Here is a 26,358-nt window from a genome sequence, read left to right as displayed (position 1 = left end):
CTGAGAGCTTAGTCCTGGGAGCACCCCGAGTTCTCGGAGCACCTGTTCCTGCCACTCCCGCCTCAGGCCTTCCCCCGCCCAGCCCTGCTCAGCACCCCATCCCCCAGTGTGCTTGTGGAGCGCTTTAAAATCAACAGGGCTTCCTCACCAGGCCTCACTGAGAGGGGGTCCCGGGAGAAGGGGTGCTGAAGGGAGAGCCTGGCGGAGGCAGCAAAAGGCCCCAACGATATCATGCAACTCTGGCTGGTGCTGCGAGGGGACGGCTGACTCTCCGCCCTCACGTCTGCCCCGCCTGCTGGGTCAGGCCACCACCAATGTAGGGGGTGCTCCACTGTGGGGGTCCTGGTCTGAACTCCTCGGCAATGGCTCACAGAGCGTTTGCATCAAGGGAGCAAACCCACACGCTGTAGCCTCCCGAGGGGCCTCAGCTTCAGACTCAGAGAATCTCTGAGTGTCAGCTGCTTATCTGGGAACCAGAGACAGCTATTCCCACCTGGCACACAGCAGGCTGTCAACAGATGTCCATTCAGTCGTTTGTGATTGCCTAGATGTAATTCCATGCCTCACCTACACAGCACTGCCGACTGCATCGGGGGGCCTGGGGGCGGGGGGCACTGCCACTGCCACAGTAAGAAACTGCCTAGGTTGTCATAACTTCATGACCTTGTGCTTCATTCAGAATTACCTGGCGTCCCACCAAATGGCCGTGTGGCGTGCAAGGCAGCCACACTAATTACTCTGCAGACTGCCACTCACTCTGCATTACAGGCGTGTTTTCAAACTCCGTCTGCTCTGCATCCTTTCACCATCACTGAAGGCTGCAGCCCTGGCTTTATTGGTCACTAGGGGGCGCGTAAACAGCGAGAAGCTGTGTGATCCTTTTTCTCAATCCAACCAGCAGTAATTAAAAACTTGGAGCACTTGTAAGAAAGGCAGAACCTGCATTCTACAATAAGGTCTGCATTCTTAAAAAGCAAACCAATAGTTTCAAGATTCTTTTCTGTCTTCTGAAGCAATACGTATGCCCAAAGCAACCGAAACGCCACCCAAAGCAATGGCGTGATTATCAATTCTGCGTCTGCGGGTCTGTTTTCCCTTTCCCCGTCACTCCGTGGGTCCAGACATTCGGCTGCTGACCTGCACTCTTGTGGGAACCCTCCGACAGGATGAAGGAGCAGTCCTGGCTCCCTGTTTTGGGGACTCGATAAGGTTCTGCTCGTTGCTGGTCTGATATTTAATGTGCCTCAGTACCCAGGCGGAGCTTGGCCTCAGGCTCAGACCGTGGCGGGTGGAGCAGGAGCCCACTGCTGGGACGCACAGCAACAGGCACGGTGACCTGCGGGAAGTGACTGCAGGGGGCCACGCGGGACCTGGGACCCGAAAGCTACCAACTCCTGCCACATGCGCAGGAGATAGGCCAGCCCTGGAGAGGAGGCATGGACACAACGAGGACATCAAGATTTTCTCCATCATCACTTTCAAATTCAATACTTTCCATAAAAATCCCAGCAGAATTTGCTTTTTTGAGAATTTGTCAAAATCATTATAAAATTCATAGAATGGCCAAGAAGTTTTGGAAAACAAAGAAGAATAGGAGGAGCACTCCTAAATGTGAAAAACGTGGGATAAGGTGATATGAATGAAAGGTTTGGTGACAGTACAGACGGCGATGGGACTAAGAAGAGGCGTCAGACTCAACTGCGGGAGAATTTAAAACGTGGTTAATGTGCACCTCTAAGAGTCAAGCAGAAGATGGCGTCGGGGAGGGAACTTTGTTCCTGGACCCTGTCAGAGAAACACCTATCCACACTGTGGTCAGGCGGTGACGCTTGGTGAGCCTCTGCGGTGAGGGCCGTACAGGCGGAGGGGTACAGGCTGGACCCCTCTAGGAGCTTCTGCTGCTCGCGTGTAAAAGGGCTGAGGGAGTGTTTTAATTCAATGAGAGAAGGGGCCTGACCTCATGAGCCCACCCGCCCAGGCAGGCCTCGCCCTTGGAAGTGGTGACGGGTCCCATCTCGCTGTTCTAAGTCCTCCGTGGGAATCTTTAACATGATGACTTCTCATGGCAGAAAGCGAAAGGATGAGACTGACCGTGCGCTTGGTCCCCGTGAGGCCCAGGCACATGCAGCGCAACCCCGACGGCAGCCTGCCTCTCCCGCAGGCGTCCATGCTGCTGGCCCGCACCCTTTCCTCTTCCTGCGCGTCCAGTAACAGCGGGGGTCCCACAGGCCATCCAACAGCACGCTGGGGCCTCAGAAGCCACACTGATTATGCGGAGTGCCCATCATCCTAAGAGCCAGACCCAGCGTCCCAGGTCCCAGGGGAAGCCCCTGGTGTCACGTGTGTCTGGGCTATGGGTTCAGGCCAGGCCCAGGCCCAGCACGTGGCTGACATGTCGCTTTCTGGACTGAAAGCACCCCTGGTCTGGCCAGACCTGCCTCAGGCTGTCTGGGTGCCCTCTCTCCTGCCATGCCATGCCGGCCCTACAGACGGAGCAGTTTGGATTTGGACAGGGAGTCCATGCTGCCTTTAAAACTGGGCTGAGGCTCCGACGGGAAGCAGCTGTGGCCGCCGTCAGCTCACTTGACCCCTTGACCCCGCCCTGACGTTCAGGTGGACGGGAAGGGGACCGGCTAACAGCCGGCTGAGCATCTCTGGTCCAGGCGCTGGGCCAGCACCTCACATGCCTTCAGCCTCCCTGAATCTTCCCCATGATGCTGTGACAGAATGACCGGGACCCTCTGCCCAGGAATTAACCCCAGTTCACAGGGGCGTCAGCAACACCCCCCTGCCCCGCAAATAAGAGGACTCAGTTGGAGCCCACAGTTCAGGGCAGGGACTGTCTGCAGCAGGGGAGGGCAGGACAGAGTTGGGGGTGGTGGGGGGTCTTAATCATTCGCTTGCCAAACACTGACCACTCTGGTCTGGGCACGTTCTGGACATTCGTGCTGTGAGCGGGACAGACGGCCCAGGGGCGGAGGCGAGAGCGGAACCCGGTCTCACTCCCAGCCCCCAGCTTTCTCCTCCAGTCCACGGCACCTCAGGCCGGAGCTCAGGGCGGGCAAGTGACTAGCCCGCGTCCTGCAGCCGGAAACTGGCAGAGCCAGCACCCAGGCTTGCAAGGCTGCGCACAGAACACAGCTCAGCGTCAGTCTCCCGTAAGCCGACTAGTGGATGACACGACGGGGCACGCAGCTGAGTGAAGGGCAAGGGCCTGATTTAACTATATTTTCCGAAGGCTTGGCTAGCAGTGCCTCTCACTGTCACATGCGATCGTTACAACAGGGGCGCTTGGGCTGCAAGAGGCACAGCCTGGATGGCAACGACTCACTGGCAGCAGTGTTGGAAGCACTGGCATCCTCATTCCAGAACATTCTCTGCAGTGTAAACACAGATGACAGAGAAACACGCTGAGGCTGACAGCAGCTCAGAAGCCCAACTGCAGGGCCTGGCACTGCGGCCAGCGCTGGGGAGCAGGAGACCCGCGTGCAGGGACCCCAAGCCAGCCGGAGCAAGGAGAGGTGCGTGGACACAGTCGTGGGACCCTCCCTACCCCCGCTCCCAGCCACGGGGAGGGGTCCAGCACCACACGGCCGGCCAGCCAGAGCAGGTGCGGATGGCAGCAGACCTGGGCCCGGCCAGCTGGGCTCTGCCCGCTGTACAAACTTGGGAAAGTGACGCGTCTCCTCTGAGCCTCCCTTTTCTCATCAGAAACAACGGGGGTAACAACACAGATGCTCCCTCTGGGCCACCATCCCCGAAACTGGTCACACAGCCTGAACTGGACTTCCCAGCGAGGGCCACGTGCCAGAGCGTGGCTGGAGTACTCCCTCTCACAGACTCCACGTGCCCCGTGCTCTCCGCGGTGGCAGGCCCATCCCCTCCTGGAACGCCCAGTCCCAACCACCAGCTCCGAGTGGCCCCGTGGGGCAGATGTTTGTGTGGAAGAGCCCATGTGACCTATGCTCTGGGCGTCTCATGTCACCCGTCCTCACTCACATGCAAATACTGCTGGACCATTCCAGAAAAATCTGGCTAAGCTAGACCCTTGGTACCATTACTGGTTTATAATGACAGGCTCTCCAAATTGCAGAGGCCGCCTGTCATGTTTCTGTGTGCTGGCCCGGCAGCCCAAACTTCCTTCCTCCACGAGCCTGAGCCTCTGTCCTCAGTGGGAATTCACTTATTCTGGCCGGAAGCGTCACCCCTCTGACTGCCCCAGCAAATCTGAGCAGAAATCCAGGCCATCGGCCCCCTTGCAGAATGTAACTGTCCGCCGAGGGCTGCGTGATGCTCTGCAGGCACGGCCGGGGGTGCTCAGGTTACTGAGGCCACGCTGGGCACAGTTGGGTCTTGACACCTGACAGTGGATCTCACGGTGCATTAGCCCGCAGAGGGGTGGTCCTTGGAACACACTCAGGGCCACGTCTCATTCAAAAGGGCAGAAACTGTAACCCACATGGGCTTCTGAGACCTGTGAAGGGGCTGTTACCAGGAGTCAGGCTGACGCTGGTCCTGGGCCCACTGCTGAGGCCCAGCCAGGGAGGCAGGTGACAAGGTACACACACGTCCCTCCAGACCCGAGCTCACACACCCCAGCCCCCATAGAGGAAGCAGCATCACTCCCTAGAGCAAGTCTGATAACACGGTGGCTCCAGCTGTTAAACAAACCCCTTGAGTCTCAGAAGCAAGACCTGATCACTCGCTTCTGCCGCCGGGATGTCCCAGCCCGACACTTCCCGCCCCACCAGCACCGTGCTCTCCAGTGACGGGGGACACTGCTTGGCCCCTGAGAGCACTGGGTCATGCCACTCGCCGTGGCCTCAGGCTGTGGGGTGGGGACACCGGGCTTACCGGCCTCGCCGACGAAGACCTCCACGGGCGCGCTGGCCGGGCTCTCGCCGATGATGTTGTAGGCCGTCATCACCACCTCGTAGCGCCGGTATTTCTTTAGATCTGCAGGGTGACGGGCACGGGTCAGCTTGTCAGGACCACCTCCCTCCCTGGGAACGGTCCCTCTTGGAGGCCCTCTGAGGAGCCTGGGGAACAGTGAGGCGTATCTCACAGAGGCCTGGGAAGGGCTGCCTCCAGTGTCACCAGCACAGCCCCGTCCCCGTCTCCAGATCAGTGACCAGTGGCCACACTGGTGAAGCAGAGACCCATCTCGCCCTGCACTCTGGGGAAGGTGGCAGCAGGGCCCTCTTCTAAGGGAAGCATCTAGGCTACGGGTGTGGTGGGGGCTTGCCTGCTGGTCCAGAATCTCTCATTAAAAGTAAGAACACATGGGTAAGACCCTGGCACTTAATATTGTTTTAGGCAAACCCAAGTCCTTTGCGTTTTTAATGACTGTGTCCTGGGAAGAGAGGGTGTGTGAAGCCACATGTATAGAATTACACAGGGCAGGTGACAAGCGTGAGAGACGTGGCAGACGTAGCTGACCCGTACAGGAAACATCCTGGAAGGTTCTCCCATTGGCTAACATTGCTTCTCAGTAGCTTGGCTTTACTGAGGCCCATGTCTGGTCACCCGGGTGAATGGTGACACGTAGGCCTGTGCGTCTTGCCTCCTAGTGAGATACTAGCTCAGCAAAGGTTCAATGAATCAGAAACCTACGTTCTCCCACTGTCGCTCCCAGAAATGTCAACAAGGTCGTGCCCACGTGGCTGAGCGGGACCGCTGCAGCTGTGCTGCCCTACAGAGGACCCATCGGAAGTGGCTTTGGGACCCACACCAGCCTGGCCTGCATGTCTCAACCCTGGGGCTTGAGTGGCTGCTGAGTCCACAGAAGGAGAAGGGGACACTGGGAGTCAGCTGAGACAAACCAGGGTGGCCGTGGACAAGCTGCGAGCGTTGGGCCACCCCTCTTGTTCTTCATAACCCATGACTCTTGCCGGAGCGAGCGCCACGAGGGAGCCCTCCTCACGGGAGCCCGTCTGCACTTAATTCTTTCTGCTGCTCCTCAGTGAGGGGACGCGTGTCGTGGGAGAGACGAGGAAACGGGTGTGCGAGCGAGGGGGCTGGGCAGTGAGTGGGTAAAGCCACGTTTACGGAAGCAGTGCAGACGACAACACAGGGCTCGCGTGAATCGTGGCCGGCCCACCAGGTGGGGTCAGCTGCCCGCAGGGTGGTGGCGGGACAGAATGGGGTGGCGGCGACAAGCCTGTGAGAGCGCCCACACACAGCAGGGCCTCGGAAAGTGCCAGCTCCCCCTCATCCCCTTCCTTTCCAGCAAAGCTCTCTGCGCTGCCGTGAACCCCACTGTGGGCCCCTCAGCCCTGCCCTGGTCCTTGAAGCCCACTCCTAGCCAGGAATCCGTGGGGAAGCAACAGGGCCTGCTAAAGACGAAGCGAGGATGGAGGGCGAGGAAGTGGGGCCGACGCAGGGATGGACCTGTACACGCGCGACGGCCTGGGTGAGCCCTGAAGTGAGATGAGCCAGACACGAAAAGGCACACGCGGTGTGACCCCACTCACACGAGGTCCCTAGGGAAGTCGAGTTCACAGAGACAGGAAGGAGATGGTGGGTGAGGGGCTGGGGGAGGAGAGTCGCTGTTTAATGGGGACAGAGTCTCGGTGTGGGAAGACGAGCAAGTCCTGGAGACGATGGTGGGGATGGTTGCACAACAGTGTGAATGTACTTAGTGCCACTGAACTGGACACTTAAAGGTGGTTAAAATGGTAAATTCTATGTCATGTATATTTTACCATAATAAAAAAAAAAAGAATAAAAAGCAGTCAACAGGGGCAAAGAGGAGATCTCACTCAATCTGACTCTCTATCCCAAACTTGAAGACTGGATCAGTATACCCCCCTTCCCAGCCTCTGTTTCTAGAAGTTTCTTTCCTGTCTTCCTGGTGGTGCTGGCATGTTGAGAAGCAGTGTTATGAGCGGGGGAATTCCAGAAATTAGCGCCATTACTCCTAGCTGGTTTTCACTGGGTCCACTGCGTGGCCCACTGGCCCAGCCCGACCTGCTCCGGTCACAGTGGCTTCCCGCTGCAGGCGGTGTGCACTTACGTGTTAATTCGTACGTCGTTAGAGCAGAGCTGCTGTTCACGGTCTTGAAGCTGCTCTGGGCTGTTAGGGGAAGTAGAGCAGAACAGCGGTTAGCACGCAGGGAGCTGTGGCTGCAACGACGCACGTGCGGCAGGGACGGAGCCGGTGCCGGGCTCGAACCAGCTCCCACAGGGCCGCAGCCAAGGCCAGGAGGGCCCTGCTGCTGCCACCGCACGTCCTGTCAGCTCCCTGGGGGTGACCGCACTTCTTCATAGAACAGCCAGGCTCCCGCCGGAGATGGTGGGCCACATGCTCACCCCTCTGCCTAAAAGGACCAAATTCGTGTCTGGCACGACGTAGCACAAAGTGACGCTAGAGGAGACAGGAGATTGGCTTCTACCCAGGCAGCAATTCTCCAGATACCCCGTGGCAGGTTCGGGCCAGCTTGCCTGCGCTCAGGTAAGAGGCTGGCTCTGAAGGGAACGCACCAACCACAAGCGGAGAGCATGGTGTCCAGGTGTGCTCACCCCACTGCACCCTGGGTCCTGTAATTTCATTGTTTTGATTTTGCTACAAGGTCCTGGGAGATGCTGGGTGTCGTCTGGCCGTCAGCAAGGACCCCTGGCGTTGTGCTGAGGGCTTGAAGACAAACGAGCCCTTTCCTTCCACAACCTCCCTCCAGGTATAGGGCCAGGGTCAAGCTGCAGCCCCGAGCCCCCAAAGGGAGGGACCCCCGCGGCGTGGCCGGGTACATCAAAGGCCCTGCCATTGCGTGCCTGCCGAGCGCCCCAGGCAGAGCCTTGTACCGTGATGGGAGCTGGCACAGCAAGGATCTCTGCAGCCACTCTCTCACTGTCCCTGTACGTGGATGTCAAGGGTCAAAAGTATTTTCTGTGATACCATTTGGGGGACACCAGGAACGGAGACTGCTCTAACCTCCTTCCCAGAGAGGGGTAGGCGGGAGAGCCGCAGCCCCCCCAGAAGTCCAGGAGGTGCCTCGGTGGCGTCAGACCCAGGGCTAGGGCCCCTGGAGGAGTGTGGCCTGACCAGGCGGGTCAGCCCAGGGAGGAGAGATGCCACCTGATCCACAGGGCCGAGTGTTGTGACGATGGCGGAGCCTGCCCGTGACCTGTCCAGGTCAGTGCCACAGGTCCCCACCGGTTCCCAGCCTCCGTCTCATGTCGACATGCTCCACTCAGGGTGGTGGCACTGCTGTCCCTTCCCAGCCGCACCCCGCCGGCCTCACGCTCTCGCCCTGCTCCTGACCGACCACCCCCGTTGTCCCCGAGCCCCTCGCCTCTTCCTTCCTCCCCACCATTACTTTTGTGGGGCTCCTGTCAGTCACACCTCTCCTTTCAGTCCTCCTCTGTGAGACCCTTTCACTGCGACAACCCACCTCAAAGGGCCCCTCCTCCATGAAGCCGCCTGACTGCGGCTGTGGAGGCCCCTCCGCGGCGTGTCCTGGCACGCCTCACGGGAGCACATGCTCACGGTTACCTTGGGGCCACCCTGATGGCCGGCGGCTGGAGCGGTGGTGCCTGTGCTGGGAGGAGGGCGGGCGGCTCACCTGCGAGCTCGGTCCGTAAGGCCAAGGGGGTTTTGAGCGTCTTGGACTCGGTGGCTGAGGCCGCCTCGTACTCCAGCTCCCGGTAGTAGATCCTGTAGCCCTGGAGGAGGCCGTTCAGGCTTTCGTCCCGCGGAGGCTGCAAGGACATCACCAGTCAGCCCTCGGAAGGTGACTTCTGTCAAGTTTAAGTAGCCAGCTGCCCAGGGGAAGGCAGTCATTTACACAGATGGTTCTCAGTTATTTACAAGGTAAAAGGCAGGTGTCAGGCCATGAAGAGGACCACCTGGACTCCTAGGTGCAGAGCCAGACCCAGGTTCTCTGTATCCTAAGTGAGGTCATGGGCGTCTCATCCCACGTCCAGTTGAGTACTCGCCTGAGCCCAGGGCTGGGGCAGGGGGCAGTGGCCCAGGTCACAGGGTGAGGAAGCTGCCTGCTCCCAGTCAACCCAGACCTGTAGGGGAGCCATGGACGTGGCCTGGCCCCACACTGTCCCTTCAGTCCCCCCAGGCTTGTGGCAGCCTCAGACCTCTCTGTATGCCAAGGTCTCCCTCACTGTCCCCCGACTCACACCTAAGACTGAAATCCCCATGGATTGCTGAGACAATGAAAAGATCCAAGTTTTTTTGTAAGACAAGGGACATGGGACACGGACACAGGGAGACTGTCATGTGAGGGCAGAGGTGGGAGAGATGCACCTAGGAGTCGGAGGCACCAGCAGCTGGGCGAGGCGAGGGGGTTCCTTTCCTGGAGATTTCAGGCTCAGCCCACACCTGGATGGTGGACGTCGGGCCTCGGAACTGTGAGGGAACACCTTCCTGTCATTCTAAGCCCCCTTCACCCAGCGTGGCAGCCCCAGGACACACATGCCCTTGCAGCCCAAACACACTATTCAATTCTTACGACCTAAGCCCATGGACCAAAACACTTGGCCATCTGTCCAGATGAATCGTTCTCTGAGAAGTTTTGCTACTCACTCACAGTGCCTGACTGGGCAATGCCGTGTCCTTTGCTCTTCACACTGTCCCCAAGGCAGCCCAGACAGCAAGGCACACTCGCACTGACGCGGGGGGTGACGCGGCACGCTCATGTGTGCACAGAGGGGCACGCGTGCGTGATCTATTCAGGGCTTTCTCAGAAACGAGCACTGCTACCCGTGAACTCAGCCGGGGTGTTGAATGCACGGTGGCTGGTGTCCTCCCAAGATGCTTCCTGGGTCCTTTCTGATGCCCCCAAATCATGCAAAGAGCGACCGTGTGGCATTTCCCCCCTCAGATGCCAGTGTAATGGGGAAACTCAAGTGGAATTTCCATGTGTGTCCCTCTCATTACAGGGCCCAGCACATCCGCCCCAGGGGACACATTAGACCCCAGTGTGTGACTGTCCCCCTCGGTGAGTGTCGACATCCAGCCCCTCATCAGCGTGCTCAAAGGTCCATGGGTCACCTGCCTGTTCGCTGCTATCCACGTGGGCCATGCCAGGGAACGGGCCATGCCGGGGAACTGGCCCTGCCGGGCATTAAGACACTGGCTCCGAGTCCCCGTGCTGGATGGTGGGACAGCTGTGTCTCAGGGGCGAGGCCCGTGATCTGGGAGGGGCTGTCTCGGGGCTGTTAGCCCTCACCAACAGCAGAGCAGATCTCAGTCTGCCCCCAGCCCCTCCTGTTCTGGCTCCGGCCACCTTCGCAGGGCCCCGGGGCTCCCTCCGGGCACCGAGGGCACGCAGGCCGAAAGCGTCGAGGCCAGGGACTTGGGTGCCAGGTCAGTCTCTTGGTTATGTTTTCTCCCTCACGGGGTTGCCAGCTTTAGCCAACAGAAGTATAGGGCGCCCTGTCACATGGGAATCTCGCAGTCACTTGATCTGAAATTCACACCGACCTGGGCAGGGTGCTTTGTCTGCAGCTCCCTCTGCCTTCCATCACAGACCAGGCCTTCCCGGGGGGCCGCGTGGGTGGGACAGGCCATCAGCAGAGTGCACGGCCCAGGACACAGAGCGGGGCTGCACCCACCTGTCCAGGGCCTGGGACACACAGTGGGGCTGCACCCACCTGTCCAGGGCCCGGGACACACAGTGGGGCTGCACCCACCTGTCCAGGGCCCATCCCTGAACCATGGCTGGGACCACTTTCTCCAGCACAGAGCCCTCTGCCCTGTCACTCAACAGATTCCCGGGGCCTCTCACACTTACCAGAGAAACAGAATGGAACCCACATGGGACCAGGAGCCAGGAGCTCAGGAAGCCGAGGGCGTCAGAAAAGGGAGAGGGCTGGGGCAACACCCGAGGTTTGACTGGGGTGCAGGAGAGAGGCCGCGTATTTTTGTTGTGGATTTTAGTTTACACAATTTTGTCCTTTTTCTGTCAGTTTTGATGGACAAAGCCTTAGTGTTCGAGGTGCCTGGAGGGTCCCCATGAGGGATCATCAGCCAGAGTGCCGGGCTGCCCCTCTGCTCCCCGTCCAGCCCCTGTGCTAGGACTGCAGACCTTCCTAAGGATGGGGCATGGCCGACACGTCTGTTTGCAGGTTCCTCCCTTTAGAGTTCACAGAGCTGTTCTCAGAGCAGCTTTCAGGTTCCCTCCCTGTAAGAATGGCATCGTGTGGCAAAGGCAGATGGCAGCCAATGCTCCTGGTAGCTGGTGCCAGTGTCGGTGCCAGGGCCTCACGGTGGACACGAGACTGAGACGGAAACCGTGTGTGCATGTGCACGTGTTTGTGTACATAGTGTGTGTAACAGTGCACACACACAGCGTGTACGTCTGTCCCTAAGGGAAGACGGTCCTGCTGGTCAGTTCCACTTCCTCCCTAGTCCTGGTTTGCTCCTGGGCCACAGCTGAGACTCAATTTAAATCCTTATTCTGTAGGGCATTCTCCAAACACCTGCCACAACATTGTGACAGAAAGATTACTGAATGTCCTTCTTAAAAAAATGCAAGATGGAAAAGCTGGTGAAGAAGAATAAAAAAGAGACATTTCTCTGCATTGTCATCCAGTTTCACAGAAAAGGCACGGCGAGTGCCCCTCCTGCACTGAGGGCAGAGTGAAATGTTCCCCAGGGCCCTTTGGCCACCTGAGTCAGCCCGAGAGCCCGGGGCCCCTGTCCCTCCCTCAGGACTGCAGGTTGCTGCACAGATGTGGGCCCTGAGGGAGGGAAGGAGGAGAGACCCAGGCCCCCAGGTGCCCCTGCCGCAAAGGAGGCAGGGCCCAGGGTCACTTGGGAGCTCAGATGGGCGCCCCCATGGGTGCAGACCTGCTGAGCCCTGCACCTGCCCTGGCTCTGCCTTCCGGCACGTTCCCCGCGTCCGTGCTTCCTGGGCCTGGAAGGTGGAGGGCTGGGGGCCAGGCTCACTGATAGCTGCACCAGAAACCCCCTTGTACCACCCCAGCAGGGGCCACCCAGGCCTGGGGAGGACACAGCGGGCCGCACGGCCCAGGGGGCAGCCTTTCTACAGCCTGCGGCTGGTCCAGGGCTCACAAAGGTCAGGCTGACCCCACGGGGATTCCCGGGGCCCGCATGGGATTGTGAAGAAGGTTTAACCACATTTTCTGTTCCTAGAGTTTGGAATAAACCTGTATGTCATTTATGAAAGAGGCCTCTATGACTGTGGATATCCTGGGAGCATACGGGCAGCTCCATGTGACACATGGAGAGTTCTAGAAGCGATGGGCTGAGCACAGGCTCTGGTTGGCTGCGCAACCTCCCAGGCTCAACCGGTATCCATATCAGGCGGAAGGCTGGCTGGCAGGTCTCTGGAGTGTTCATGACTCTAAAACAGAAGGCTCCCTCTGCACACGCAGCCCTCAGCCCCAGCCACACCTGAAGTTTCTGACTCTATACTCCCTGGAGAGTGTCACTCGTTTCTGTCACTTCACAGCACCTGTGACAGGCTGTGGACACAGCAGGTGCTCAATCAATGCGTCTGGGAGGGAGCGGGAGTTGCTGAGGTCCAAGGTGACCCCATCTACGGCTAATTCCATCCTGGACTAGCCATCTGCATGGGCAGATGCTTGATGGGAACTGGGAGCCCTTCCTAAAAGCGTCTGCCCTCTGCCTACTGCACTTCAGGAATCCTTCTAGCAGACTCTCTGGGGTCTGCAAAGCCTCTGTGAAAATGCAACGACCGGGCAGAAGTGCCTGTGGGCTATCACCCAGCACAGCAGCAGGGAGAGGGCAGTGAGCGGGGAACAACCCCGGGAGGATGCCGGCCGGCGTCCTGGAGGCAACAGGGTTGGGTGGCAGAATGGGCACAGGGCTGGAGGAGGCGGGGCTCCCAGGAAGAGCCTCATTTCTTCCCGCCGTCCGCACAGGGGCAGGCTGGGATCTGTGCAGTGGTCTCCTCTCCCCTCTACAGGTGGGGGGCTGGGGCTTAGGGAGGTTCAACACTGCATCCAGGGGCTTGTGGCGAGTAGAGGCAGAGCTGGAACTCAACTGCAAACCTATTCCCATGACTTCCATTTCCGGGAGCATAGAACAGGATGCCCTGATGCCTTCGGGGCTAGCTCCCCATGGGGTCAGGGAGCACAGGAGGCCCCAGGGAAGCTGGCTCCACGCACCTCCCTCAAAGCGCAGCAGCGAATCCCAGGGCGTCACACTGCCGAGCCTTAGCTGGCTGTGCATGACGCCCGGCTCCCCTCTCTGCCTGTTGCCCAGGGAAGGTCTGTTCATCCTGCAAACACGTGCACCCCCACCTCCCTTGCCCAGGGCCAGTTGCTCCCCCTTTGCTCTCTTCCGCTCGCTCCTGCCTCATAGAGCTCAGCACACTAGGTGGCATCTGTCTCGTCCACTTCTGTGTGCCCAGCACCCTACACTGGGGCTGGTCCTCTGCAGATGACGGTGCAAATGGCAAGAAAAGGGACAAACCCCACCATGTCCTGAAGACGCCCTGCTGCCTCATTGCCCAGTCCAGGCAGCTGTGGCACATCTCTTAGGAAGGCGCCTATTGCAACATGACGTCCATCCTCTGCTGAGTCCATCGGGCATGATGTGACCTATTGCCTAGGATGCCTTCTTTGCTGGGAAAAACCTCAAAATCCACTTGGAGAAATCTGCAGCCACATAAGAGGAACTGTATTTGAGTGACAGGCTGCATGACCCATTGGAAGTTTCAGAACAGCCAGATCAAATGCTGTGATCAGACATTAATGCCTGTTATGAGCTGCACTCAGCGTGCACACAGCATCCCCACTGTCTAGGAGACACGTGCAAATCTCTAGATTTCAAATAGCTCTGGACCCCATGAAAGGAGATGCTCCTCCTACAAGAATCAAACCTGAATGGACGCAATAGAGGAGCCATTTAAATGGGTTGGCAGCCTTGAAATTACAGGCGGTATTTGCATTTTTAAACAAATTATTGAAAAAAAAGGTTTATAGGTGAAACATTTCACTTGGAACGCAAATCTGCATTTAAACATAGTTTCTTTGTCCTGTTTGCTCTGGTTTAGTGAATTACTCATAGTTTTAATTATACTCATACATCAATTGCCTGGCAGTTGACAGGCATTTATTTCTATGAGACATTGTATTGACCACCTCTTGCTCTGAGTTTCCTGTGATGAGTTGGTTCTATTGGGCTTGGAAGGGGATAGCTGATGGTCACTTATGCCATGTTCTGTTGGTGCAGACACCCACCACCCACGGAGCTATCCAACTACAACTGAGGGGCTTGGAGCCCTGAGTGCTCAGGAGGCAGGATGGTGGGGCTGATGGCCGGAGCCATGTTCACAGCCTCTTGTGTGGAGGCGATGACATGTCACAGCCCTGGGCGCAGCCTTTATAGTAAAGGAGCTTACCTAGTTACTGACAAGCCATGTGCCACGTCTAAAAAGAAAACACTAACATTCTGGTAGAATTTAGCACAGTACAAAGGGCCAACCTTCTTTTGGTTGATTATAGTAGTGGAAGGTGGGAAACAGAAGCACTTGGGACCCTGAATTTCTATTTTGAATGTTTCCCCCTTTCACCACAGACCCTGATGGAAATAGGGGTGGAGGCCTCAAGGCCTTGGATCAGAGACCTTGCAGACACCTCAGAGGTCACCTCTTACCTCCTAGTTTTGTAGAGGAGGAACTGGGGCCAGATTCTCAAGGTCACAGTTGTCTAAGGGCAAACCGGGGCCTGCAGACCTAAGTCAGGCCCTTTGTCACTTTTCTGGGGCTCTAGGAGGGAGGGACAGCTCAGGGGACCTGGCTTCCCAGAGGCAGGGGTGGGAGCCCGACTGATGCTTTTCTGGTCCCCATCCAAGTCCCCAACACTATGGTGAAGCTAGAAATTACAGAATGTCACAGCGGAGAATTCCCAGTTTCACTGGAAGACACTTGGAAATGTCTTGTCATCACATTTAAAGGTTACTATCACCTCTGAGAAGCTGTCACTTAGCAATGGAGAAGACATGGCGTAATGGCCACAATTACTCCATGAATCCTTGAAGGAGATCACATACTCTCGGCAGAAACCCAGGTGATTGAAACCCTGCTCTCCGTCCTGTGTAAGCAGCAGTGTCAGTTACGTTAGGTTGAACTATATGAAATCACCTCACATGGTGATTTCTGTGCCTCACATGGTGAAATTTCATATGATTCAACCTAATACTGAGGCCACCGAGTTGTGACACAACTGGAGGAAGCAGAACCTTGTGGTAGTTCGTCACCAACCTTACAATGTAGGAAGCATTCTCACATCGGCTCTTCCAATGCACCCACTCTGGTCTCCCACCTCCGACTTCCCTCCCAGGACCCCCGGCTCCTGTCGGCTTCAAGCTGCTCCCAGGCAGGTGTCTACATGATCCCGAGAAGGCTGTTCCCCAGGAAGGCTTCAGCAGCTGGGGAGCGCCCCCAGCTCGGCAGTGCTCGCCCCATCTCCCTCTTCAGCTCCAGCCCAGAGGGGTCTCCAGCGTGCCGACCTCCTGCCTGTGGAGCTGCTCACTGCCACACCCAGCAGCGTCCCATTCAGGACAAGTTCCCTGAGGGCCTCCTCTGGGTTTCCTGGCACCCCTGTCCCACAGCCCCCCCCCTCTCGTGCCAGCCTAGTGCACCTGGGCAAGACACAGCCTTCCACGCTCTCCTTGGCCAAGTCCACACCACGGCCCTGCTCTCGGCTTCCAGCGTCACCGGGGTCCCTTCGTGTCTCCCCTCCTGCTGAGTCTGAATGCGGTGCTGGCATTCTCCGAGAGGTCTCATCAACCTCCAGGAAGAATCTCAAGCCACACAGACCACCCTCTCCACCCCCAGCTCACAGTGGCCACTCCTAGGCAGCCATCATCTCACCGAGGCTCTGAACACAGGCCACAGCGCCTGCCCTCTGCCTCCCGTGCCCACGGCCCCTGGCTGCAGGCACTCCCCATCCCCAGGATGGCAGTCGCCATTCTGGCCTTAGGAGCTTCCCTTGGCTGGAAGCTTCTCCATGCTCTCGTCACTGACCTTGGCCCGTGCCCATCGGTCTGTTGCACCCGTCCAGGCCAGCGGCAGCCCTGCTCCTGAACTGAGACCCCTGGCTGAGCCCTGGCCCCCAGACCCCACCGGCACCCCCAGCTGGGTGGTTCTGGGGCTGGGCAGTCTTCCTTGGCAGTTCTGCCCTTTGTTATTTTTGTCCTCAATACATCTCATTTTTAGCAAAAAGAACTGAAATTGGAAATAAGGCTGAGAGGGCAGCGTGTCCTCTCAGTGTCAGAGCAGAGTGTTGTTTGAGCCCACCAGGAGAATGTGCCTCGGTGTGACTGGGTGTGCTCCGGGCCCTGCCACCTTCACCCAGGGCCTGGGGCGTTCAGTCCCCCTGACACTCTGCACCCGCCTTGCCACCCTGCTCGCCTCCGTACTGAGCTGAGTTCAAGTTCACTCTGTGTGCGCTCAACGGTCATGTTTTTACTGTTTTGGAAATTATACCGGGACACCATTTTCCCTCCCAGTTTGCAAACCAACCGCTGTCCTGCTCTCCAACACCCGACACGGCCTGGCCTGCAGTCAGGTTCTGGCCGCCACGATGCTGAGAGTGCAGATGGTGAGCACACGGCATCTGACGGATGAAACCGCGTGAGACCTTACCTGCCACTGGATCAGAACAGAGGAGGTGGTGTGCGGTGTCACCGAGACAAAACTTGGAGGCTCTCCTGGAACTGAAAACAAGAAAGAAGAAATGAGGATGAGAGGGCTCTGTTGGTAATTGCGGCCATTCTGGGGCCAGCCCCCCAGGGCGTGGGGAGCTGACCAGCCTCCCCCCCTCTCCTGACTGTGGATGTCCTTCTCCCACCTACACAGCCTGAGCCAGCAGGGAAGAGACCTGAGCCTAGCAGTGTGGCCACATCCCCCAGGAGCGGACCCACACTGAGGCACAAGAAGGAGTGCCCATCTCTCCACTGAGGGCCACGTACACCAGTGGAGGTGCCAGGAGCCCCTGCCCGGAGAGGCTTCTGAAGGTCAGGTCCCTAGATTTTTTTTCAGAGGCCCATGCCCCATCCCTTGATGAAGGCCTCATTTGTTGTTTGTTTTTGAGATTCTTAGGTCAGAGTGACTCCTGAACTGGACAAATGATCAAGCCAGGTCACAATGCTCTTGGTTTTTAAACATGGCTGTGATTGTCATGGAAGGAGGCTGACTTCTGCCGCTGAAGGTCTGCCATGTTCCGGGTACTGGTGGTGGTTCTCTCTGCTCTGCTCTCGGAAGGGACAAGGTCGGTTTGACGTCTGCCTGTGGCCGTGCCCTGCACTCTGGGAACAAAAATCTTCCCCATGTGCGTCAGGTCCAGCAGCAGGCCTCCCTGCCACCCCTTCCCTATGAGCCCCACGTCCTAGCATTCTGAATCAACCTTTCTATGGCCCCCCCACTGTAAGATCCTGAGACCCAACACATACTAACTGTTCAAAAAGCATCGCTGATGGAACGGTTCCGGCTGCTCGCCCTGTCCTGCCCCACCTGTGTGCCTGGCACGCCCACTCCACTCACCACCCAGGACTGGGGCCCTGGGTCACCTGCTCCGTAAGTCTCCTCTGGACATGCCAGGTCCCCTCCCACCACCTGGGACATGCCTGTGTCACCCCCCTCTTGAGGGACAGCTCTCTAGTCCAGGCCCGGGCCTCCTGCTGGTCTCAAGTCAGCGGTGGACCCTTATCCAGCTTTCCTGATCACCTTGATTGTGATTACAGGGGCGTCTTGGTATCGTAAGCATCGTAATAAGAAAATGTTTTTTTTAGCAAATGAGAGGAGGCAGAGTTTGCCATCCCAAAATATGCTTTTTGGGGATAGTGATTATTTTAAGTTGGTGATTTTTCAAGAAATGTAAACTCAAAAAGAGCCTTTTAGGGCCGGCCGAGTGGCTCAGTTGGTTAAGAGCTCGCTCAAGTGTTTGAGCTCTGAGCAACAGCGATTCGAGTCCTGGCCCGAGCTGAGCAGCCGCTAAGCTGCCAACAGGTGGCAGGATGGCTCAGCTAAAAAAACCAAACAAACAGCAACAACAAAAAACAAACATAAAAAGAGCCTTTTACAGCCCCCAGCAACCTACCTAAAGGAATTCAGATAGAAAGCCCTGCTCAGAGGAAGAGCAATCCCGTTAGCTTGGTGTGCGCTGAGTGCGGCAGACACAGGGGAACCTGCACAGCCTGTACATAGGCTCCCCTCTGGGTCCCACTGTGTCTGGGGGGCCTGGCAGGACCCTGTTCACCACGTTTGCTCCTTCTCATCTCCCTGCGGGTCGCCTACGTTCCCTTGGAACCCCAGGCCCCTGCCCCCCTTTCCTTAATCCAGAGCAGCATATAAGCCTCAACTGTCTGACTTGTGCTCAGGGCCCCCGTATGTACATATGGAATAAAGTTGGTCATTTTCTCCTGTTAATCTGTCTCATGTCGATTTGATTATTAGACCAGCCAGAAGAACCTAGAAGGATGGAAGGAAAATTATTTTTCCTCCACCACACACTGAGAGGTCCCCCTCCTCTCAACACCCGTCAGTCCCTGCCTGTCAGTCTCAGCTGATCCTGGGCTGAGAGACAATGCAATGCAAATACAATGCAAATCAACTGCAAAGAGCAATTGCGAATCTCAGAAAAGGGAGATAACAAGATAGGTGCATCAAAAGGAGTGATTTCAATATCAAAGGATTAAGAAAGGCCTTTGGGGAGCCTGGAGGGGCCCTGTCCTGGTTTTTCAGAAAGGCCCATTCTGATGGGCTGTGTGAGGGCTGGTGGTCCTCTCTCACAATTTCCTCAGAGACGGGCCAGCAAGGCACCAGGCCGCATGTTTCCTTCTTCTAAGACCTGGTGCTTCATCACAAACATCCCTGCAGTTATGCTTGATGCAAGATCAAAATAGGAGTCGCAAAAGACAACCCTCATTTCTCAAGGGGCAGTCCCACTTTTCCTCCCGGCCCATCCAGGCTGCGGGCTCCCTGAGAGCACAGCCAGGGCATCCTGGGATCAGGAACGCACAGCCCTGGGGGTTCTGCTGGGCAGCGAGATCACCTCTGTGTGCTGCTGAGACACTCCAAGGGCCCCTGGAGCCTGTGCTGGTCCTCAAGGTCACTCGAGGCCTCTTGCAGGAGAAGCTAAACTCCCAGGTCATAAAAAGTGGGGAACTGAAGGTGTGAGGTCCTGGGTGTGTCTGGAGTTGGGTCTGGAGCTTGGGGTGGGCTGGGGAATGATTATAAAGCACTGCTGTTGACTTCAGCGCTCGGGTCTGCAGTTGGGCCTGAGATCTGCAGCATTGCTTCTCGCCCTAAAGTCTGCCTGGCAGCGCAGGGCGTGTGCCGTCTCCCGGCTCATTCCGGGCCCGGCAGCGTCATCACGCAGAAGCACAACGGACCTTTAGGCCCAGCTCCTGTGAGTGGGACAGAGTGGGTGAAAGCCACCCAAGCTTTTAGGTATTCTCACTTCCATCGCTTAGCTGTGCTTCTGTCAAATGGCCAATCTGGGAACGGAGAATGAGAAAAATGGGGAAACCTCTTAAAGCCCAGCTACCCTGTGACATTTATTTTTAATGTCCCTATAAATTAGTCAATTTCTGGGGTGCTAATGGGTCCTAGGGGCTTGGCAGCCCATCACAGAAACCTCCTTCCATTTGGGAGACCTTCAAGCCTTGCTCCAGGGCCACAGGCTGCACAGAGCTCTCTGTGCCTGCTGTCACTAACTGGATCCACTGCTCCCCTCGCGTCCCTGGGTGGCCCCTTCCTGGCTCAGGATAAATGTGGGGCCTCTCTCTAGGAGCCAATGATTCGGGGTTCAAAGGCAGCAGCTGGGAAGTGGCCATGTCTGTCTGCTGGCCTGGGTCCCCACTCACTCACCATCCTGCAGGGTGGTTACTGCCTCCGTCTCCGTGCTGAAGTCGCTGTCCCCAATGTCATTGGTGGCTTTCAGGCGCAGCTTGTAGGAGGTGAAGGGCCTCAGCCTGAATGAAACACAGATGGGGCCAGTGACCACCAGGAGACTGTCCCCGCCCCCCGCCCGCCCCTGGGAGCCCCTCGGGGCTTCTTCCCTGTTCGTGAGCCCTGACCTTCCTCAGTGAGGAGGACGCTTGGGGTTGGGGTTGAATCAGCCCTGGCAGCGGTGAGTCCAGGCTCTAGCAGCCCCCAGAACTGTCCAGGAGAAGACCCCAAACACCCAGCACTGACTTACTGGCCTGCCCGGGGACAGAGGGACTTCTGAGAGCGGAGGGGAGAGCAGGGCTTCCCGGCCAGGGGATGAGGTTTTGCTTAGGGCTCCTGGAACTGGAGACCCCCCTGTGCAGCAAAGCCTGCTCTCCGAGGAGCTGAGGGTTTTCAGGAGCAGACGACGTCATCCCTGGCACTGCCGGAGTGTACATGAGTGCCGGCCTCACCCACTACCTCTCTCAGCACTAAGTGCTCCTTTGTGGAGGTCAGGGCTGGTCAGGCCCAGCCTGGTGCCCCGCCCCAGTGACAGGCAGCACCCACCCACCCCTCATCCCTACCATCTACTGCCCAGACATGGTGCCAAGCACTTGACAAGCATTATCGCATTAACCCACACAGCAGCCCTGTGGGGCAACGTCATTACGATTCCCATCTCATGGACGAGGAAACAGAGGCCCAGTTAAGTCCCCTGCCTACTGCCACTGGACTGGTAAGTGGCTTGGCCAGGACTTGACGCTCCCCCGAGGCACTGCGTGGTGCCACCACTCCAGCCTTCCTTCCTCCCAACTATAGGGTCACTGTCTGTATTTATTGGGTCTCACGTGCTGTCTCACACCTGAGGCTAAGACTTCAGACAAACTCTTCTGTGCAGACGCTGCTCAAGCCTTCACCCAGCTGCCTGCACTGCCCTTGCAACGCACACCCCCGTTCAGTGCCTGGAGGGCCAGCTTCTTGTGGCCGTCCCTCACCTTATTGCCAAACGAGCAGGTAAGGAACCTGCATCCTCCCTGTCCCCTCCCAGTGGCCGCTGTCTCAGCCAGTGGCTCTGCCATCCTCTCCATGTCCCAGGTCAGAAGAGCTGGAGTGATTCCAGACTCCACCTCCCCCGCCCATCAAGTCCCAACTGTCTCTACGTTTCCTCAATACCAGTCTAAGCAATGCCCTCATCACCTCAAAGCCAACCCTCTCTCCTCACGCCACCTGTGAACTGGTGGTTTTCAAACTGAGTGGAACCCCTGAGGCTGAGGAACCGTCTGGGAGAACAGGCCCCTCCTCCCACCCCAACAACTAATAGCAGCTCCACTGCCACCTGGTCTGTAAGTTGCTTCCCGGTAATTCTGAGAAAGGACGCAGAGAAAGGACTTTGCTTTTTGAAAAGTGAAAACCACTTTGGACGCGATGGTCAGGAACAGTTCCCTGTGTCCCTGTTTCCACTGCCTCCCACTTACTACCACACTGAGTGAGTCAGCTCACACCCGAGGGGCGCTCCTTCCCCCACGCCCCCCAGACCTGCTCTGCCACCTGCTAGTCTGTGACAGCAGCGAGCGTCCTCCCCTCCCTGCGCCCTGAAGCCACAGCTGGAAGAAGCAGTGATGGGGCGCCCTGACCCTGGCCCGGCTTTCCTGGAGATGCTTCTGGGGTTCAGCTCCGAGGAATGATCTCTGCTACAGGCTCCTGCGAGTGTCCTTTATTAAGTTAAAGCAAACAGCTTCCCATCCGTTCCTAACTCCCCAGAAGTTGCTTTCTCTAACTTTGGTGATGACCGCGGGCCCTTTCTGCTTGAGCTGCCGCCTTGCCCCACATCTGTGTGGCCAGCTCCTCTTCGCCTTGCGCTGGATGGCAGAGCAGGAGGTTTTCAGGACGCTGAGCCTGGGCAGGGCACGTCCCCTCAGTGTCCTTGTCGGGGCTGATGACAGCACCTGCATGGTGAGGTTGTCGCTCGTATGAAATGCTGAAGCGCTCAGAAGAGGACCTGGCACAGGTGAGCGCTCCTGGGACAGTCACAGGCTCTGCCACTATTGTCCCTAAGTGGCTGAGCTAGGTGCCTGTCCCTGCCAGCTGTCCCTACTCCCCGCTCACTTCCTCTTCTCCGTCAGCACAACCATCATTAACTATGTTTCCTTGTCGACCGTCTATCTTCTTTACAAGACTTGGGACTCCAGGAGCCCAGTGACCAAGAAGCCTCTGTCACAGCCACACCCCCAGCACTGAGAACAGGGACCGACGCCCAGGAGGTGCCCACGAGGACCTGCCGAAGGGGGGTGTAAATGGGGATGGCGTGACCTCGCTCCAAAGTCCCCTGGGAGTTGTGTAGGAGACGTGAAAATCAGCAGAGCATCTGGCACGTGGCAGGTGCCCCTGAGATGACCCTCATTGGCGTCTGTAGCACTTGTTTATTTACGTTATTATTTAGAAGGTGTTTGGTACATATGCTTTATCATGTGCTATTTAGCACTTTGCTGCTCCGTGACAATCTCGGGTTTGAGGCCCAATGTCAAGCTCTCCTGTTCCCACTCACCACAGGGGACAAAGGATGCCTGTCAGGTGGCTGGATGGGTTGGCCCAGGGCTGAGGTAAGTGGGTCTAGGCACAGAGGGGAGCCGGGGGGCACAGCTCCTAGCAGCACCCTGGCTTTCCCAGGCTCACAGCACTCCCGGGGCTGGTGAGCTGTCGGTGGGAGTCACAGGGAAACGTGGGTGTCTGCGCTGCAGGAGCTGACCCTCTCATCGGGAGGGAACAGGTGAGGAGCTACCCCGAGGCGGGGAGAGGTGGTGCCAGTTACCGTGTTGGCTCTCCCGGTCTCCAGCTCAGCCGTCTCCCCGCATGCTCCTCACCCGTGTGGCTGCTCCTCTGGACACTGGTCCACTTCCAGCCCCGAAAGACACCCCATGTCCCCTGCACACCTGCCCCATCACTCCCCCTGTGGCAGCGGGAGCAGGACTTCAGTGACTACTTGACAAACGAACAAAGGAACAGATCACCCTGGAACAGTCTCTTGGACCCCACTAATATCCCCAAATTCTGCTCCCTGCTCGCTCTCCAGGCCAGCTCAAGTCTCCAGTTTGGAGTCAGATGAGCCTGAATTCAAATTGTGGCCCCGCCACTCCTGACCTGGGCAAGTCCCTTCCCTTCCCTGAGTCTTTCTCTGCTCACCTGGAAAAAATGGGGACGATTCCTGTACTTCCAGGGCTGTTGAGAAAGTTAAATTATATAACCCACCCTCAGGGATCTGACACACCTGGGCACACAGTAGGCAATTAATGAATGTTATGTTCTCTTTCTTGTCTCCCAAAGGCTATCCCGACAGCCACGGTGACCTTGCTGTCACAGGCAGTCTACTCATGCTGTGCGGTGTCCCCCAGCCCTTGTCACAGCCAGTTTCCCTGCCTGCCGACTTTCTGCCATCCCAGCTCAGAGGCTGGCTAGACTCAGGACATTTGTTGAGATAACACGGTTATCTAAACTCTAACCAACCCAAGTTCAGGAAGGGAATATATTTGGATAACACGGGGCCCTCACTATCCAAGCTTGCTGTGGAATTCTGGCAGGAACCAGGTACATTTAGAAAGCAAGCTTGTGCCTGCCCTGCCCCGGAAGGCAGCCCTCTTCTCACAGCCACACATTTACTCTGACAGGCTCCTCCATAGAGCTGGACGGGGTCTTAGAAATGGAAAGAACTCCAGTATCCACTCACTTGTCTTGGTTATAATAAAATATACGAGCCCTGAACGTTTTGGAAGCTATCTACTGCTGCCTTCATGTACTTATTGTTAAGGTTCTAAAAATATGTATTAAGAACTCATTATCTGCACCACAAAGAGTATCGAACCCATGCATCATATTCTTGGCCAAATTTGCCTGATTTTAAAATTGGCATTATTTTAAACAGCTGCGACAGAAGAAGAAAGGACTGCATCCAGTGGAGGCGGGGCTGGCGGGCTGGCATGATGGGCCCGTAGCCTTTTATGCGGTGGTGCCTCTTGGCCCTTGTGGCTTTGGTCTGGGTACACAGCATCTGTCACAGTGGGAAGTTCAGAGGAACAGCAGAATCTGTTGTGACTGAGCACACAGCATCACCTGTGCTCAGGCCATCACTGTTCCAATCCACAGTGACACCCAGGAGGTCCGCGTGGCTCCGCCTACAGCCCTTCCCTTTTCAGCCATGGGCACTTCTGTGCGAAGTTGCCCAGGGTGCAACTTCAAGCATCAACCCGAGACCGACGATGCCAGCACATGTCCCTCAAACCCAACTCCTCGGTCCAGTGCTCCAGACCCAGAGTCACCAGGCGCGGGCAGTTGCTAGGTTCAGATGTTTAAATTTTATGTTTTTGGCCACTAGCAGATTTCATGCAACTGGCAAAAGTAAAAAGGAAAAAAAAAAAAAAAGGGAAAATGTAGCCATCAGGGTTATTCCACAGGAAGGGAGGTGGCACTACGGCCGTGTACAAAACATTGCTTCCCTGGGGTTCTGCCCGCAACGCGTTTTCCATTGATGGGGGGAGGGGGCATTTGTCCTGGCTCTGTCTCATCAGGAACCTGACAACGGTCCTTCCCACACCCAATTAAACTGCCCGCCCTGAAACATGGGCCTCTTTTTCCCAACATCAAGCCCTAAGCACACAGTAGGTCTGTTTGAGTTCAGGAGGCTCCACTACATAAAAGACAGTTGGATTTTAATTTTCTTCTTTCCTTCAGATGGTTACTCAGAGGGTCAAGTTATTGATATCTACGAGCACATAGTAACTGAGCTAAGCACCCCATGCAATGGAGTGTGGATTATTACGTAAGCTGGGCACACCCGGCCACACTTGCCCGACCCTTGGGGCCACTCCAGGAAAATCCTGGGGCTCGGGGTGGGGGGTCGGCGTCTGCGACTAGGAGTGCTTTCTTCTGCAGGGATGAGGGCTGTGCCTCTTGGGTCTGTGGCTGTTGTTCAAAGGGTAAGTGGCGTGCTGGCAGGAACCTGGAGATGGTCTTGTTTGGATTGCCGTTAGCTGGCTGCTAGTTCGCTGCCCAGTAACAGAGGTGAATCTTGGACTCACGGAGCTGAAAGGGACAACAGGACTGTGCCTCCAGCCCCGTCTTCATGATGAGAAAACTGAGGCTTGGTGAGCTCATAGGATGGACTTTTCCAAAGCCACATGGCCACTAAGTGGGGGACGGATTGCCGAGAGCTTGGTGTTCAGACAATAACACCGTTTCCACTACCTCATAGACCTGCCTAAATGAGCTGTGCGATGGTTTGTGTCCATGGAGCGCTAAGCTGCAGGCCCGGGGAACGTTAGAGCTACAAAGAATCTGAGGGGTTCTCTGTTCCATTTGGAGCGGCCAAGGCACAGCACATTCACTTCTCACGCCGTCTCTGCCTCAGTTTCCTCTCCTGTGGTATGGGAGTAGAGCCTGGTCTGCATCTCCATGGGGCTGTTTTGGACATCACATGGGAATTGTTTTGAAAATGCCAGAATGAGGTACGACATTGAGACGATAGTGGTGGTGATGACGGCAGTGACAACAATGACAGTGATGAAGACTCCACAGGATGCATTAGCCGTTCAGCAGCTACCTGATGAGTACACTACGGAAAACGTCTCAGGTGGGCGTCACCACGGACGCTGTCCCAGTCTCATCGCCTCCTGCGAGGAGTGTGATTACAGGGCTGTGACCGTGACGGGTTTTCTAACTTCAACCCACCAGCAGACACATCTGAACAAACGTTGTCCCCTTCAGTAGGAGGCCAGGCAACGACTCCAGGTCTGCTGGAAACGATACTAGTGCTTAGGGCCCATTCGCCCTCCATTTTCGGACAGAGCTAAGAGTGATGTGGACCACGCGACTGAAGAGGTCCCTGGGCCCAGGTCTACCCTTTGGGTCCCAGGCAGCTGTGGCTCTAAGCTGATGAGTGGCCTCCCTCCTGGCCTAATGGGCTCCGAAGGTCATCTCCTGAGGGGACCCTATGTCTGGGGGCAGAAACACAGATGCCGGAAGATCTGTGTGACCTGCCTGGCGCTGCTCACAGTTGGGACACATGCTCCACCCCCAGGCGTGCCCTCTGGATGGCCAGTGACAAGGACAACATTATACCGATGTCCACCACTGCCCCAGGGCTTGGTGCTGAGAGGAGACTTGCATTATGTCCCAACGACCCGGAAGGTAAGCGACAAGGAGATGTCCAAGAAGGCTCAGGCCAGCTGCCCAAGATCACCCACATGGCAAGTGGCAGAGAGCAGAGCTGAGCCTGAGAAGTTCCGGCTTCAAAATCTGTCTTCCCTGAGGTCCCACCGCTAACCCCACCCTCTGTGCGCATCATGATCCTGTCCTCAAGCCAGGGAGGGGAGTCCCTCTTCTCTGTAAACCCCGCTGCTGTCACATCTAGGAGGCAGTGACAGCCGCACTCCAACCCCGGCCCCACTCCAAAGCCTGAACTGTGCTGCCGTGTCTGAGGACCGAGGCTGCC

General features: G+C 57.0%; 1 protein-coding gene across 1 annotated transcript in view; it reads right to left on the bottom strand.

The window, feature by feature from the left end:
* SDK1 (sidekick cell adhesion molecule 1) overlaps positions 1-26,358 on the bottom strand; it is a 688,889-nt gene that overhangs the window by 41,703 nt on the left and 620,828 nt on the right. The window contains exons 30-34 of the mRNA XM_019637402.1: positions 19,818-19,921; positions 16,593-16,663; positions 8,562-8,697; positions 7,016-7,075; positions 4,855-4,956 (exon numbers count right to left, since the gene is read on the bottom strand). Of these exons, the coding sequence (XP_019492947.1) occupies positions 4,855-4,956; positions 7,016-7,075; positions 8,562-8,697; positions 16,593-16,663; positions 19,818-19,921 (473 nt within the window). The remainder of the gene's footprint in view (positions 1-4,854; positions 4,957-7,015; positions 7,076-8,561; positions 8,698-16,592; positions 16,664-19,817; positions 19,922-26,358) is intronic.

The sequence above is a fragment of the Hipposideros armiger genome, unplaced genomic scaffold (assembly GCF_001890085.2).
Source record: "Hipposideros armiger isolate ML-2016 unplaced genomic scaffold, ASM189008v1 scaffold_33, whole genome shotgun sequence".
NCBI lineage: Eukaryota > Metazoa > Chordata > Mammalia > Chiroptera > Hipposideridae > Hipposideros > Hipposideros armiger.
The sequence above is the reverse complement of the archived record's forward strand: the minus strand, read 5'-3'. Positions and strand labels throughout refer to the sequence as shown.